At 44.4% G+C, this 17,235-nt stretch overlaps 2 protein-coding genes across 4 annotated transcripts in view; one reads left to right on the top strand and one right to left on the bottom strand.

Annotated features, from left to right (window-relative positions):
* Positions 1-8,912: 8,912 nt before the first annotated feature.
* Positions 8,913-13,364, bottom strand: SOWAHC (sosondowah ankyrin repeat domain family member C). Its single transcript, XM_086326742.1, has one exon. It carries the CDS (start codon positions 13,276-13,278, stop codon positions 12,118-12,120), a length of 1,161 nt encoding a protein of 386 aa, XP_086182868.1. The 5' UTR covers positions 13,279-13,364; the 3' UTR covers positions 8,913-12,117.
* Positions 13,365-14,312: 948 nt separating this feature from the next.
* Positions 14,313-17,235, top strand: part of SEPTIN10 (septin 10) — a 50,268-nt gene continuing 47,345 nt past the window's right edge. For all 3 annotated transcript variants that reach the window (XM_086326735.1, XM_086326736.1, XM_086326733.1), the window contains exon 1: positions 14,313-14,419. In XM_086326735.1, coding sequence (XP_086182861.1) covers positions 14,393-14,419 — 27 coding nt within the window. In that variant the 5' untranslated portion in view covers positions 14,313-14,392. The remainder of the gene's footprint in view (positions 14,420-17,235) is intronic.

Here is a 17,235-nt window from a genome sequence, read left to right as displayed (position 1 = left end):
GCATAGGAACCTGGAATGTTAGGTCCATGAATCAAGGAAATTGAAGTGGTTAAACAGGAGATGGCAAGAGTAAACATAGACATTTTAGGAATCAGTGAACTAAAATGGACTGGAATGGGTGAATTTAATTCAGATGACCATTATATCTACTACTGTGGGCAAGATTCCCTTAGAAGAAATGGAGTAGCCCTCATAGTCAACAAAAGAATCCTAAATGCAGTACTTGGGTGCAATCTTAAAGACGACAGAATGATCTCTGTTCATTTCCAAGGCAAACCATTCAGTATCACAATAATCCAAGTCTATGCCCCAACCAGTAATGCTGAAGAAGCTGAAGTTGAATGGTTCTATGAGGACCTACAAGACCTTCTAGAATTAACACCAAAAAAGATGTACTTTTCATCACAGGAGACTGGAATGCAAAAGTCGGAAGTAAAGAGATACCTGGAGTAACAGGCAAGTTTGGTCTTGAAGTACAAAATGAAGCAGGGCAAAGGCTAACAGAGTTTTGCCAAAAGAACGCACTGGTCATAGCAAACATCCTCTTCCAACAACACAAGAGACGACTCTATACGTGGACATCACCAGATGGTCAATACTGAAATCAGATTGATTATATTACCATCAGCAAAAACAAGACTGGGAGCTGACTGTGGCTCAGATCATGAACTCCTTTATGCAAAATTCAGACTTAAATTGAAGAAAGTAGGGAAAACCACTAGACCATTCAGGTATGAGCTATATCAAATCCCTTACCATTATACAGTGGAAGTGACAAATAGATTCAAGGGATTAGATCTGACAGACAGAGTGCCTGAAGAACTATGGACAGAGGTTCCTGACACTGTACAGGAGGCAGTGATCAAGACCATCCCTAAGAAAAAGAAATGCAAAAAGGCAAAATAGTTGTCTGAGGAGGGCTTACAAATAGCTGAGGGAAGAAGAGAAGCTAAAGGCAAAGGAGAAAAGGAAAAATACCCATCTGAATGCAGAGTTCCAAAGAATAGCAAGAAGAGATTAGAAAGCTTTCCTCAGTGATCAATGCAAAGAAATAGAGGGAAAGAACAGAATGGGGAAGACTAGAGATCTTTTCAAGAAAATTAGAGATACCAAGGGAACATTTCATGCAAAGATGGGCAAAATAAAGGACAAAAATGGTATGGACATAACAGAAGATGTTAAGAAGAGTTGGCAAGAATAAATGGGAGAATGATACAAAAAAGATCTTCATGACCCAGATAACCACGATGGTGTGATCCCTCACCTAGAGCCAGACATCCTGGAATGCAACGTCAAGTGGGCCTTAGGAAGCATCACTATGAACAAAGCTGGTGGAGGTGATGGAATTCCAGTTGAGCTATTTCAAATCCTAAAAGATGATGCTGTGAAAGTGCTGCACTCAATATGTCAGTAAATTTTGAAAACTCAGCAGCGGCCATAGGACAGGAAAAGGTCAGTTTTCATTCCAATCCCAAAGAAAGGCAATGCCAAAGAATGCTCAAACTACTGCACAATTGCACTCATCTCACATGCTAGTAAAGTCATGGTCAAAATTCTCCAAGCCAGGCTTCAAGAATATGTGAACCGTGAATTTCCAGATGTTCAAGCTGGATTTAGAAAAGGCAGAGGAACCAGAGATCAAATTGCCAACATCTGCTGGATCATCAAAAAAGCAAGAGAGTTCCAGAAAAGCATCTACTTCTGCTTTATTGACTACAACAAAGCCTTTGACTGTGTAGATCACAACGAACTATGGAAAATTCTGAAAGAGATAGGAATACCAGACCACCAGACTTGCCTCCTGAGAAATCTGTATGCAGGCCAAGAAGCAACAGTTAGAACCGCACATGAAACAACAGATTGGTTCCAAATTGGGAAAGGAATACGTCAAGGCTGTATATTGTCATCCTGCTTATTTAACTTAAATGCAGAGTACATCATGAGAAATGCTGGGCTGGATGAAGCACAAACTGGAATTAAGCTTGCTGGGAGTAGTATCAGTAACCTCAGATATGCAAATGACACCATCCTTATGGCAGAAAGAGTAGAACTAAAGAGCCTCTTGATGCAAGTGAAAGAGGAGAATGAAAAAGCTAACTAAAAACTCAACAGTCAAAAAACTAAGATCATGGTATCCAGTCCCATCACTTCATGGCAAATAGATGGGGAAACAATGGGAACAGGGAGAGACTTTATTTTGGGGGGCTCCAAAATCACTGCAGATGGTGACTGTAGTCTTGAAATTAAAAGATGCTTGCTCCTTGGAAGAAAAGCTATGAAGAAAAGACAGAATATTAAAAAGCAGAGACATTGCTGACAAAGGCCTGTATAGCCAAAGCTATGATTTTTCCAGTGGTCATGTATGGGTGTGAGACTTGGACTGTAAAAAAGCTAAGAACTGAAGAATTAATGCTTTTGAACTGTGGTGTTGAAGACTCTTGAGAATCCCTTGGACTGCAAGGAGATCCAACCAGTCATTCTAAAGGAAATCAGTCCTGAATATTCATTGGAAGGACTGATGCTGAAGCTGACACTCCAATACTTGGCCACCTTATGGGGAAAACTAACACATTGGAAAAGACCCTGATTCTAGGAAAGATTGAAGGCAGAAGGGGACGACAGAGGATGAGATGGTTGGATGACATCACTGACTCAATGGACATGAGTTTGAGCAAGGTCTGGGAGTTGGTGATGGACAGGGAAGCCTGGCTTGCTGCAGTCCATGGGGTTGCAAAGTCAGACATGACCAAGCGACTGAACTGAACTGAACTGAACTCCCAAGTTTTTCATAGAGGAATGCAGTGTTTTCTAGTGGTCATTATGGTTTCACATGTTCCCTCTCCTGGAAGGAACATTTCAAGGAACAGGCATTGGGTAAAACCTTGGGGAAGATAATCAAGGGGGTGACTTTTTGGAACTACATCACTGCAGGCACACACGAGGCTCATCACCTAGCAGCTCTCCTGCAGCGCTGCTCAGCATAGGTCTGAGAAAAGAAGAGCTCAAGTTGTATCCTCTTCTTAGGGATCCAAAATTTGTGTGCAAAGTAAAGATGGGGGGACCAGGTGTCCAGAAGAGCCCTTTGTTCCTCAGTCTTCACGTTCAGGATGAATGGGCAAGATGAAGGCGTGCGCTTGAGAACAGATAGATGGCCAGAAACCCGCAGCTCCAAGAGCTAGGGGCACACAAGGCCCAGGCAAGCAGCAGAAAACTGTCAGACTTGTCAGGGTTGGGGACAGAGGCAGGGACAAGGCAGCGACCGGAAAGTGACACCACTGCCTGCATAGCTCAGAGAAGAGTGCCAGGCTTGGAAGGAGCCTAGCGCTGGCGACTAGTGGCCCAAGGTGAGGGCGGAGAGCAGTGGGCCGTGGTCAGGAGGCTGTGGAAACCGTGGAGGCCGGCACGCACAGGGGCTCGCAGGCTGGAAGCCCAACACCAGCTTTCCTTTGCTTCTTCAGTATCTGCATTAGGTATAATCCAGTAAAATGTGGATAAAGCGTTTTAAGTCAAGGAGAGAGGCCAGCCTGAATTAAGGAAAAGTCAAATACCCAAAAGTATAGAAGGAAGCATTAGCTGGAATTCTGATGGGGATGCAAATGGAGGAGAAATTAGTAGTTTTTACTTTTCACCCTATCTGCTTCAAGCTACCCATGAGCATACATTTTTTTTAAATACAAAAATAGTAAATAAAACTAGGCATTTTTGTTCATTTGAAGTTCATGCATAATTAATTGGGTATCAAAATTGTAGCAAGTGACTCGTTGGTTTTTTAAGAGAAATTGCAAACAATGGAGCAAATATCTTTTGAAATTCTGTTCTTAACTCACCCATCACCCTTTGTAGTGGAGCAAAGGTAAGCTTCTGCATATTCTGAAATGAGATTCCAAAATTCATAATTCAGTTCAGTTCAGTCACTCAGTCGTTTCCGACTCTGCGACCCCATGAATACCAGCACGCCAGGCCTCCCTGTCCATCACCAACTCCTGGAGTTCACTCAAACTCATGTCCATCGAGTCAGTGATGCCATCCAGCCATCTCATCCTCTGTCGTCCCCTTCTCCTCCTGTCCCCAATCCCTCCCAGCATCAGGGTCTTTTCCAATGAGTCAACTCTTCGCATGAGGTGGCCAAAGTATTGGAGTTTCAGCTTTAGCATCAGTCATGAGTTATAATTTTACTGTAAGGAAAGTGAATGCCGAGCTGCTGGTTTTCCTCCAGGTCCACCTGGAATCCCAGGACTACAAAGGACGGGAACCTTCAAGTAAAGCTCAAGTGCTCAGACAACTGGGTGGAGGTTGTGGCCGGAGGAGAAATATGACCACACCCTACACAGTGGAGCAACCCCAGCATCTGAGCTAAGGAGATGCCCTTTTCCAGCCCAGATGAATCCTATCCTAGGTGAGATGAAGAAAACCAAGCATCTAAAAGTCCAGTTCTATTCTTATTCCTGTGCAGGAATGGTATTAGGTGTACAAGTCAAGTCTGTCTCACCCACTAGTACTTATTGGTGATCTGTCGGGTCTCTTCCTCCACAGGGACTGTACACACTCTGCACCACTGGGTGTAGTCCTGCCTCTGTGCTCCCAGAGAAGTGGCACAGCTAGTGGTTGCTGCATGGCCTGGGGGCCCAGCTGCTGGAGTTCAAGGCCAGGTTCTGCTGCCAACTCGCTTCGTGAACTTGGGCGAGTAGCCAGTTTCTGCCACTGACTGCTCATCAACAAATCAGAGATGCCAGAGTTGAGTGCAGGAGGGAGGTGGGAGAATTAAACAGCTTACTTTTTATAATGTGCTTAAAACCTTGCCTGGTTTACACAGTCATCCTCCTAGCAGAATGAATGGCTTTTACGCAAAAAACACCCTCAGCCAGGAGTCTGGAGAAGGCAGTGGCACCCCACTCCAGTACTCTTGCCTGGAAAATCCCATGGATGGAGGAGCCTGGTGGGCTGCAGTCCATGGGGTCGCTAAGAGTTGGACACGACTGAGTGACTTCACTTTCACTTTTCACTTTCATGCATTGGAGAAGGAAATGGCAACCTACTCCAGTGCTCTTGCCTGGAGAGTCCTAGGGATGGGGGAACCTGGTGGGCTGCCGTCTATGGGGTCACACAGAGTCGGACAAAACTGAAGTGGCTTAGCAGCAGCCAGGAGTCACTCCCCTCTGTGCAAGCTGAGCTGCTAACTGCAACCAAGTGAGCCTTGTGAACGTAAGCTCATCACAGACTGAATGTTTGTGTCCCCCAGAATTCATGCTGAAAGCCAAACTCCAAGGTGACACTGTGAGGAGGTGGGATCTTTTGGAAGGCTTCATCTCATGATGGGATTAGTGCCCTTGCCAGAGACCCTGTGCCAAGGCACCAGAGGGACACGCGGAGCACACGGCTGCCAGTAACCAGGAAGCAGGCCCTCACTGGACACCAAGATGCCGAGGTCTTGATCTTGCACTGCCAGCCTCCATAACCCTGAGAAACGAGCTTCTGTTGTTTAAAAGCCACCTAATCTATGGGATGCTCTTTCATCAGCCCAAACAGACTAAGACAAACATGATCCCATTCATCAATGTTGGAGGGACTTCCCCGGTGGTCCAGTGGTTGGGAATCCACTTTCCAAGGTGGAGGACGCAGATTTGATCCCTGGTCAGGAAACTAAGATTACACATGCTTTGGGGCAACTAAGCCAAAGCATCACAACTAGAGACCCTGAGCATTGCAAACTAAGACCCAGTGCAGCCAAAAATGAGTAAATGTTAAAAAAACAAAAAAAAAAACAAACCACTAGACACTTCTGGACAAATCTCAAGGATTCTCAATTATATTTCTAGAATATTTAGCTCAACATTTCTTAGCGACCCAGAATATTCTAACAGGCACTTCCAGGTTCTTTGATAGAACAGCATATAACATTTGTTTTAAAAAACACAAAACATATATGTAACTTCATTCTAACCCAGCCAAATTTGGGCTGAAGCTTTGGTCAGTGAGTGGTCTAGAGCAATGTTTCTCAACACAGCATCAATCACAGGGGTGCTTTAAAATGATGTTTCACCTTTTCTGGTCCTCATGTAGCCCCTGACCAGTTATTTGCAAAGGCTGAGTGTTCTACCTCATGGGACAGATTCAGTTCAGTTCAGTCACTCAGTTGTGTCCTACTCTTTGCTTAAAATGATTATTAGAAAGCTCTCTAAGCTGAACTAAACTTCATCTCCCTGTTCTCTTGCTTTTGTGGCTTCACAGGACAAGTAGTCATTTGTATGCATGATAATACTTAGACTATTTAAAGCCATTTAAAGCAGATTCTCCTAGGGATTAGGTACTTGAATAAACTTGTAAGTAAAACTTATAATCAAATTTACTGTTGAAAATCTCTTAAATTGCTTACAAAGTAAAATCCTAATAAAGCCGATTCCACCTCCAGGATCGAAATAGGTTGTTCTTTGGGCTGGGCTACAGATGGAGTGGTTGGCTGGCAGTGCAGTCACACCGTAGGAAAAATTCTTACCTTTATTCAATTGGAATGAAAGCATATTATTGAAATTATCCATGTAATGCAACATTATGAAAAATTTCCTTAGCGTTTCAACATGCCAGGCCTCGTGCCAGTGGGGGCACTTGTCACACATTCCCCAATAAATATGAAAAAGGGGTTAGTTGCTCAGTCGTGTCCGACTCTTTGCGATCCCATGGACGTAGTTCACCAGGTTCCTCTGTCCATGGAATTCTCCAGGCAACAATACTGGAATGAGTTGCCATTTCCTCCTCCAGGGGATCTTCCTGACCCAGAGATCAAACCCAGGTCTCCTGCATTGCAGGCAGATTTTTCATCCTCTGAGCCATCACGGGAAGCATAAATATGGAAAAGTGGACACTTTATTAACTGAATGGGGAAGCCCCTTCCTGGGACAAAACTGACATTTAAAGAGAAGATTAAGGAAAAAAAAGTTTGGTAACATGAGAACAATATTCTTCACTGGAAAAAAAATCAATAATGATGCAAACAACTGCTGCCATATCTTGAAAAACAGATATGGTTTTTCAAGAACCCTTGGTTCACAAAGGGTCACTTTCTAGCCCTCAAATTGTAACTATGTGACTCATCACTTAAGGAACAATGGATTCCAGCAAATTCCCAGAGTACTTTCAGGATTAACTTAAAAGAAACTAAATATTAATAATACCATGTATTTAGCAAAATAAAAAATATCTTTCACTAGGAAAAATTACAGATATGTTCACATGAACTCATCAATGAGCCCTTTTAAGATACACACTTCTAAGGAAAGAAGTTATTCTAGAAACAGAAACCTTGTTTTATGCATTGTCACAAAACATCAGCAACAACACTAAGTCCCAGCAGCAACAGTAGCAGGATCTTCCTACAGGGAGGGATGAGGAAGTTGACAGCAAGGATTCACATGACACTTTGTATCTGCTGAACGTCATCAAAACAAAGATCAAGGGCAACCTTGATGAGGAAATTAATTAATTACTGTCCAATGTTTGATGGATATTGAAGAGAATGGAAAAAGGCATTCCCTTCTTTCTTAAGCTTCTGACTGGGCATGAAGGGTTTATGGTAGCTGGTTTGTGCAAGAGTCATAGTTTTTTTTTTTAATTAATTTTTGAGTATAATTGATTTACAATGTTGTGTTAGTTTCAGGTGTACCCCAAAGTGATTCAGTTATACATACACATGTATCCCGTTTTTTAGATTCTTTCCCCATATGGGCCATTGCAGAGCACTGAGTAGAGTTCCCTGTGTTATAGAGTAGGTTCTTATTATCTGTTTTATATATAGTAGTGTGTTTATGTCAATCCCAATCTCCCAATTTATTCTTCCCCTTTTCCCCTTTGGTAACCATAAATTTGTTTTCTACATCTGTCTCTGTTTTGTAAATAGGCCCATCTGTACCACTTTAAAGATTCCACATACAAGTGATAGCATATATGTATCTTTCTCTGAATTACTTCATTCAGTATGATAATCTCCAGGTCCGACCATGTTGCTGTAAATGGCATTATTTCACTCTTTCAATGGCTGAGTAATATCCCATTGCATATATGTACCATATCTTCTTCATCCATTCCTCTGTCAATGGACATTTATGTTGCTTCCATGTCCTGGCTCTTGTAAACAGTGCTGCTATGAACATTGGAGTGCATTATCCTTTCAAACCATGTTCTTCTCTGGATATGTGCCCAGTGGTGGGATTGTAGGATCATATGGTAGCTCTATTTTTAAATTTTTTATGGAACCTCCATCCTGGCTGTATCAAGTTACATTGCCACCAGCAGTGTAGGAGGGCTTCCTTTTCTCCACACGCTTTCCAGTATTTGCTTGTGGATTTTTTGATGATGGCCATTCTGACTGGTATGAGGTGATACCTCATTGTGGGTTTGATTTACATTTCTCTAATAATTAGTGACAGTGAGCATCTTTTCATCTGCTTTTTGGCCATCTGTATGTCTTCTTTGGAGAAATGCCTCTTTAGATCTTCCACCCATTTTTTATTGTTTTATATATATGTGTTATATATATATTGAGCTGGTATGAGCCATATGTATGTTTTAGAAACTAATCCCTGTTGGTCCCTTTGTTCGCATTTTTTAAGGTAAAGGTATGACCCTCTCCTCTAGCTGAATCCTCCACCACTCATGCCCAACCAGAGCACTTTGGCCAAAACTTAGCAATTCAAAGTGCAGAAAAGATAATGCTGTGGAAGAGCGCTGAGTCTTGAGGTCCTCTTGCCATTGCTTTGTGCTGAACAGCACCAACTTTCATCCCCCCACATGTAATTAGGGATATATGGCCAGTGACTTAAGGGATAGAAAAAGGACAGATGGAAACTTAAACAAGCACTGTATGAAATGTAAAACCCCATAAAATTATAAAAGGTAAAAGACTACAGCGATTTAGACAATTCAGAGGGAAAATCTAATGTGAATCTTTTATTCTGACAAAACAAACTTCATAGATTTTACTTTCTGAACTCCCAAAGTTTCACTTATTTGAAAAATAAGAGACAAGGCCTTCTGGATGCCAAGATTTCAGACATGAATAAAATAGCACCATATGTTCAGGTTGTATAAGCTAGCTGCACTTCATATACCATAACAGTGAAGGGAGCTGTGACAGACTCACCAGTCTCCACTGCACCTGGAAGAAACACATGGACATGCCTGGATTTTCTAACCAGTTTTGTATCGACAACCTCTGAGTAACTGACACACATATTTCCATTAATGGCAGGCATAACTCCACAGATACCAAACTACATAAATCACTTGCTTTTCATAAGCTGGAAAATTCCAAAAAAAAAAATTGGAAATTAAAAAAAAAAAGAGGAACAGAGTTAAGTAGCTGAAAATGCTGTACTTACTGCACACAAGTACCTCATGACAAGGAATGCTAGAAATTGTTCCCCGAGGAATGATTTTTGAAACTTTAAAGTACATTTTATCAGAAAAGCAAATTAGGAATTGATTCAGTTTCTAAAGATCTAGCAAATTATAGATTTTATGCAATTAAGTACTAACAACAACCCTGGAAAATTGCATGGACAGAGGAGCCTGGCAGGCAACAGTCCATGGGGTTGTAAGAGTCAGACATGCCTGAGTGACTAAACCAACCATACACATTTAAGAGATTAACACTGTTCAGGAGAACGTAGAGGTGGTTCTGCAGTGTTTTTATGTCTCACTTCAGCTTCACACGTCTGTAAGCCTAAGACTTGGTGACAAATTACAACTTATCCTGTACTAGATAGGAACCTATTTTTAATTTATACAAAATTAGATTGTTTTTCACCTAAATGTATGGATAAAAGTGCTTCTCAAATGTACATAGCCCACTTCTGTAATCCTAAAACAAAACTAAAAGCACAGGAATGGACAATACTTTGTTTTATATGAATACTTTTCATTAGCCTTTAAACAAATTCAACTACTATCTAGGGAAGTGTGACCAATTTGTTACAAATTTCTATAATTTGGGAAATTAAAGATTTAAGAACTCTCTAAACACTGCAGTTGTGTGCAATTCGTGTATTGGTTCATTCACTCTGCAAGCTGTGAACTCACTCTGTCATCTCCGTAGGCTGCAAAATGCATGTTTCAGGAACTGTCTTTTTCTTCTTACAAGGAAAAAGACCAAGGGAGAAGAAGTTTTTGGAATTAGATCTCTCTCAAATTGCTTTGAATCCTGTTACAAGTGAATTTAATATGTTTCTGAATTAAATTTAACAATAATTGTAAAGACATTCACCCTAGTATATTTGAATGACATGTAATTAAGTACACTTGAGTCTTTAATTGCAATGACTGATATTTTTCACTTATATACAAAAGGATTCAATAGCCAGCAGCATTTAAATATAGAAAATGTCCCATCTATTATCTTTCCCTTTTTTATAAAGTGCTATTTTTAACTGGGTAGATTTACTAGCCAGCTTCCCAATACCTTCACTCTATGTCTCTAATAGATTCAAAGAAACATGAAAACTAAAAGGATTTAGTATTTTAAACATTTGCAAAACACTGCTACAAAGTATTGAGATTATGAATGTATTTCATTAGAAAATAAAAAGTGTACCTTATGTGAGAATCATTAAGTTGATTTAATAATTACTTCATAGAAGCATCAGCTAACATTTACATCAATTTTTGCTCATCACCTAAACCAGAAACAGCTTCCGTAGGCAATTCAACTCTAAGCACAAAGAGGATCACATCAAGTAGAACCAACGGTTGTATAAGCCCTGGAACAAAAACTCCTAACATTCAGACTTTTACAAGAGCAAAACAAGTTTGTGAGAATAAGAACCAGAGGCAATTATTTTCCTAGAAGTACCATAGGTTGTTACAAGTGTTTTCTTAAATAAAAACTTGTGTAGTCATTAAAGTGAAAGTCGCTCAATCGAGTCTGACTCTTTGAGACCCCATGGATTATACAGTCCATGGAATTCTCCAGGCCAGAATACTGGAGTGGGGTAGCCTTTCCCTTCTCCAGGGGATCTTTCCAACCCAGGGATCAAACCCAGGTCTCTGGCATTGCAGGTGGATTCTTCAATAGTTGTGCCACAAGAGAAGCCCAAGAATACTGGAGGGGGTAACCTATCCCTTCTCCAGTGGATCTTCCCCACCCAGGAACCGAACTGGGGTCTCTTCATTGCAGGTGGATTCTTTACCAACTGAGCTATCAGGGAAGCCCTGTAGTTATTAATAACGTACCTTAATACTGAGTGCAGGGGTATTAGAGATAGTTAAGAGGAAACCACCCAACAGATTAACTCAAAAGTGAATGTTGCCCATTCTTCAGTTCAGTAGTTAAAGCTGAAACAGCTTTTGAAGAGTTGAACACAACTTACAAGTAGGGTACCAACAGAATTCCCAATTGTATTCATATTATTCCCTAATTAGTATTTGTGCATGTAAACTCTGACCTGGCCATCAGTAGTATCTTAAAGCAAATGCAATTAGTAAAAACAGACGGCGGTGTGTAGTTTTGTTTACACTTACAAATACTACCAGTTCATTACTACTTGCATGTCTTGTTGCTCTTGAAAGAGTGCAAAGTGAAAGTGAGAGTCGCTCATACGTGTCCGACTCTTCGGGACCCCATGGACTATACGGTCCACAGAATTCTCCAGGCCATAATACTGGAGTGGGTAGCCTTTCCCTTCTCCAGGGGGATCTGCCCAACCCAGGGATCGAACCCTGGTCTCCTGAATTGCAGTTGGATCTTGACCAGCTGAGCCACAAAGGGAAGCTCTTGGAAGAGTAACCACTTTTAAAAAGATACTGCAAAGTGCAATATTCCTTACTTTGCATGGCATCCGGCAATGTTTAAATTAAAGGAACCTGCAATCATCAACTCTGCACCGGATTTAGATACATTACTAGTTCTCCAAAACAGCAACTCCAGGGCAGAGAGGCTGCAGGGGGCAAGGGACCGAGGTCAAGGTTGGAGGAATCACTTGGAAAGCCACGGCAGCCACATTGCTGGGGAGACTCCTCGGATTAAGAATGCAGCCTTCAGCGTCTTTTCTGGTCTCACTTTCTTGTCTACATCTAGTATCCTATTCCTGACGGCAAACAAGTCTCAGAACTTTCTAAAAGAAATGATTTTTACCCAAATACATTGGACTTGGGTCTCAATTTGAAAGAGGACGAGTGGCCTTTAAGAGATCGGTCCTCTTCCTCGTCCTCCCCCTCCTCCAGAGGCTGCTCTGGGTCTCTGAAAGAGGGTGTGGTGTGGATGATCTGGGTTCGGAAGCGGATTTTGTTGAGTCTGGGTTTCATCCGCCCACTAGAGCTGCCCGAGGCTTTGCGATTCGGCTCCTTTGCTTTGCCCGCAGTCAATCCCTCGGCCAGGTGGTGATGATGGTCCCCGCCGTCCTCCAGAGCGTGGGAGAGCCTGCCGGAGATGAGGTGCGAGGGTAGCACCCTCGAGAGCCTCCAGCGCCCTCCCCCGCTGCCCGCCGCGCTCTCGCCTTCGTCCTCGTCCAGGGCGCCCACCAGCGTCCGGATCTCCTCGGCGGTGCTCGGGCTCAGGTACTGCGAGGCCTTCCTGCCGCTGTAATCGCGAACGTCCACATCCGCGTCGTAGGCCCCCACCAGCAGCTTCACCACCTCCACGTGCCCATGCATGGCCGCCAGATGCAGCGCAGTGTAGCCGCCGCTCGTGCGCGCGTTGATGTTCACCGGCAGCCGGTGCTGGCCTGCGAAGCGTACCAGCAGGGCCAGCAGCTCCTGCTGGCCGTGCTTGGCTGCCCAATGCAGGCAGGTAAAGCCGGTGATGAAGTCGCGCTTGGCCAGCAGTCCAGGCTCACAGGCCAGCAGCCCCTCCAGGCTGTCCCAGCGGCCGTCGGCGGCCGACAGCATCCACGCGTGCTCCAGCGGATCCAGCGTCAGAGAGCCCGCGCCCTCCTCCTCGGCCGCCGCGCCGTCCGCGCCCCCGGGGCCGCGCCGCAGCTGAGGAGAGCCGCCTGCAGCCGGGTCCCGGGGCGCAGTGCGGCCCGGCCGCGGCGTGGGGGGCGCATCGCCTAGCGGTTCGGGCCGCGTACCTTCCCCCACCAGGCCACCGCGGGGTCGCCTTCCGAGCGGTGCGCTCGGGGTGCCTTCCACCGGGTCGAAGGGGTCCGCGCGGTCTCCCGCCGCGTCCTCTGGCTCCTTGGGGCGGGGGCGGACGCTGGCGCGCTGTTCGGGCGATCCGCCCAGGGCGCCCCCAACCGGCTGCTCCACCTCGGCCTGCCGATCCCGAGCCCTGTACTCGGCGGGTCCCTCCATGTCGATAGTGTACCTGGTTGGCTCCGGACCTACGCGGCGGCCGCTCCACAAGTTCCTAGCGCACCGCAGCCGCGGGACTAACAGCCACCGCCCCCCTGCCTCGCCCGCGGACACGCCCCCGTCGGGGGCCCCACCCACTTCCGGCCTCCCCGGAGGCGGCCTTACTGTTCCCGCGGGCCCCGCCCCACTCCACCCCACCTCTTTTGGGTCCTCGAACCAGCTGCATTCAGCGCCTTCCCTTGGACACGTCTGGCTCCGCCCACTTCCGGCCCCTCTCTGGCAGCAATGGCTGCTCCCTCCAGAGGACACGCCCTGACACGCCCACTTCCGGCCCCATAGAGCCGCAATCAGTGCTTCAGCCCCGCCCAAAGGTCTGAAGAACCATGGCTGCTCTTCCCCGCCTCTTTTTCTAACTTAGCAATTGTGCTCCATCCTCTCCCAGGCACTGACTGGTCATTCTCTAAAATAGGGATCCCCAACTTCTGGGATCTAGTGCTTGATGATCTTAAGTGGAGCTGATATTATAATAATAATAGAAAGTGTACAATAAACGTGTGTATATTTGTGTGTATAATTGTGTATAGATCATTCCGAAACCATCTTCCCCCTCCCCCCATCTGTGAAAATATCTTCCATGAAAGGGTCCCTGGTGCCAAAAAGTTTCGAGACTGCTGCTCTAAAACATCTAGGCACTCCTGTGACAGACCCAATTCGAGGAGGTGTCTGGGAGCCCTGACTCGCAGCCCGCCCAGGGGCCCCCAGCTCAACGGAGGCTGCTGGACCCCTCCTCTCATCTCCCTTCCCCTCCCTTCTGGACTCCCGCTCCCCGTGCCATCTCGCTCAGCCCCACGTCACTGAGGCCACAGGACTCCTCCCCTCAGTTCTCCTCCCCACCCTACCAGACCCGCCCCGCCCCTCGCGCCATCCCGCTCAGCCCCCCGCGCCATCCCGCTCAGCCCCCACGTCACTGAGGCCGGGGGACCCCTCCCCTCCGTTCCTCCCTCCTAGGCCCCCGCCCCGCCCCGCTCCATCCCGCCCTCCGCTGCTGGACGCGCGGCTTGGTCGGCCGCAGCCGCCGCCTTGCTGGCCCCTCGCCCGCCCAGTCGCCCGGACCATGGCCTCCGAGGTGGCGCGGCACCTGGTGAGTCCGCCAGCCCTACGCCCTCGGCCAGGGACCCCCGCCCTCCCGGCTGGGCCCGCGATTCCCGCCCGCTCCCTCGGGCGGCGCCTCTCGGCTTCCCGTCTCCCCAGAGTGGAGTGTGAAGCGGGCGGTTTGCGTAACGGTCCCAAACGCGCGGGCGCGGGACTGGTGGCGGGCGCCCCACTGGACTCGGCCTCCCAGGCCTTCACAAGCCTCCCACCTTACCCAGCGTTGACATCTTTGGGATTATAGCCTTTTTTCCCTGCCTTGGAGCCCTTGTCCGTTAAAAGAACGGATGCGACTGATGTGTTCTGTTTTCTGTCCCTCCTCTACACTGGTCTCATTTCAGAGTAAGCCATGGGAGGGCCACAGAGGTGTTCTCGGCCACACCAATCTGTTGCTTGCCCTTTTCACTCATTCTCTTGTGTCCCTGTTGTTTTCCCGACGCTACGCCGTGTGGAAGGACCACTTGTCTTTTTGAAAAATTTAACTTCTGATACTATTCATACCAGCGATCGTAATCCACGTAAACAAAAGCTCTTCTGGGACCTGAGACCAAAAAGTGAGACGTGCTGGTAGCAGTCTCTAGAAATTAAGCTGGTAGGAACCTGGGAGGGTAGATGGGTCCACAATCACACAGCCAGTTTCTCTGACAGAGCCTGGAGGAGGGTCTTTCTCCTGATTCAGCCAGGTCTCTTTCTTCTCTGTCTCATTTTTAGAGAAATCTCGGCTTTCCTCTCTGACCTGCCTTGTTACATTTGTTGTGTTTGTGTACACGTCTTTGTTTCAGAGTGAAGTTTAATCTTCAGAATTAAACATGGGATTTCTTGTCTGTTGCTGTGCTTATTTTGCAGTAATGTTACCTTTAATTAAACTTTTTATTTTGAGTTAACTAAATTCGTGTGCAATTGTGATAAAGAAACAGAATTCCCCAGTAACTTTGCCCAATTTTCATTAATAGTTGTTGTTCAGTCGCTAAGTCGTGTCCAATTCTTTGTGACTCCATGGACTGCAGCGCGCCAGGCTTCCCTGTCCTTCACCATCTTCTGGAGTTTGCTCAAATTCATGTCCATTGAATTTGATGCTATCTTACCATCTCATCCTCTGCTGCCCACTTCTTTTGCCTCTAGTCTTTCCCAGCATCAGGGTCTTTTCCAATGAGTCCGCACTCTTCTTTAATAGTAAAATGTTACAAAATCATAGGAAAGGCCACTACCAGCACATGGACACTGATTCTGTGGAGACAGAACTTGCCCCCACCACAGGACCCTTCCCGTGCCCTTTTGTAGCCACACCCACTTCATTTCCACTCCACCTCCTCTTTAACCCCTAACTACTATAATTTGTTATTTCTGTAATTTTTCAAGTCTGTTACATAATGAAATCACCTAGAATATAACCTTTTGGGATTGGATGTTTTTCCTTCAGTAGCATTCTCTGAAGGTTCATTCAGGTTGTTCCAAGTATTTGTTTGCTCCTTTTTAATTGAGTAATATTACATGGTATGGATGTAACACACTTTGAAGGACACACCTGCCTTGTTTCCATTGTTGAGCTATTATAAATAAAGCTGCTATAAACTGTATGTTTATACATACAGTTACGTTAACTGTATGTTAACACGTAACATAAGGAAAATGTTGTCTTCAGTTCTCTGGAATTCACATGGCAGTTACTAGTTTCATTAAGAAACTGCCAAACTGTTTCCCAGTTTCTGCATTTTCCATTCCCACCACCAGTGTATGTGAGATTAGTTTCTCCACATCTCACCAGCATTTGGAGTTCCTGGTGTTTTTTTTTAAGACGTTCTGATAGGTATGTAATTATATATTGTGGTTTTAACTTGCATTTTTCTAATGGCTAGTGATGTTAAACATCTTTTCATGTGCTTGTTTGCCATCTGTATATTTTCTTCATTGAATTTCATTTTTTAATGCCCATTTTCTAACTGGATTTTCTTTTTTTACTGCTGATTTTAGACGTTTTTAAAATATGTATTCTAGATACCAATCCTTGATATGTGGTTTGCAAATGTTTTTTCTCTTTTTCATTCTCTTAATATTTTGCAAAGCAAACATATTTAGTTTTGATAAAATCCATTTTATCACCTTTTCCTCTTATGGACTGTACTTTTTTGTCAAGTCTAAGAATCCTTTGCCTAACTCAGAATACCAAAGGTTTTCTCTTATTTTTTTTCCTAAGAGTCTTGTAGTTCATTTTACATTTAAATCCATGACCCATTTTGTTAGTTTTTGTATAAGACTTAGGTCAAGGGTCATTTTTGACTAATGGATGCTCCAACATTCGTTGAAAATTCTATCATATTCTATGGAATTGCTTTTGCACTTTTGTCAGTAACTAGTTGAGCATGTTGTGCGGATCTTTTTCTGGGGTCTCTGTTAACATGCAGTCTTGATTCCTATAACTATATAAATAAATCTTGAAATAAGTAGACTAATTACTCTCACTTTATTCTTAAATTTCAAAAATTTTTGGCTATTCTAGTTTCCATATCTTTCATTATAAATTTTAGAATAGTCTTGTCTATGTACAAAGAATTTTTCTGGGATTTTGATAGATATTACATTAAGTCTCAATTTAAAGAAAATTGTTATTTCTACCTATGTTGAGTCTTCCAGCTAATGAACATGATGTTTCTGTTCATTTCTTTATATTTTCTCAGATTTCCTTTATCAGATTTATATAGTTTTCAGTACACAAGTCCTGCATTTGTTTTGTTAGATTTACATTTCTTTCATTTTTTATCAGTTACAAATGATACCATATTTTTATTTTCATTGTCCTCATATCATTTT

This window comes from Bos grunniens, chromosome 11 (assembly GCF_055505025.1).
Source record: "Bos grunniens cultivar Pamir isolate PY7600 chromosome 11, Bosgru_T2T1.0, whole genome shotgun sequence".
Classification (NCBI taxonomy): Eukaryota; Metazoa; Chordata; class Mammalia; order Artiodactyla; family Bovidae; genus Bos; species Bos grunniens.
Note: the sequence above shows the minus strand (reverse complement) of the source record. Positions and strands in the feature narration are given on the sequence as shown.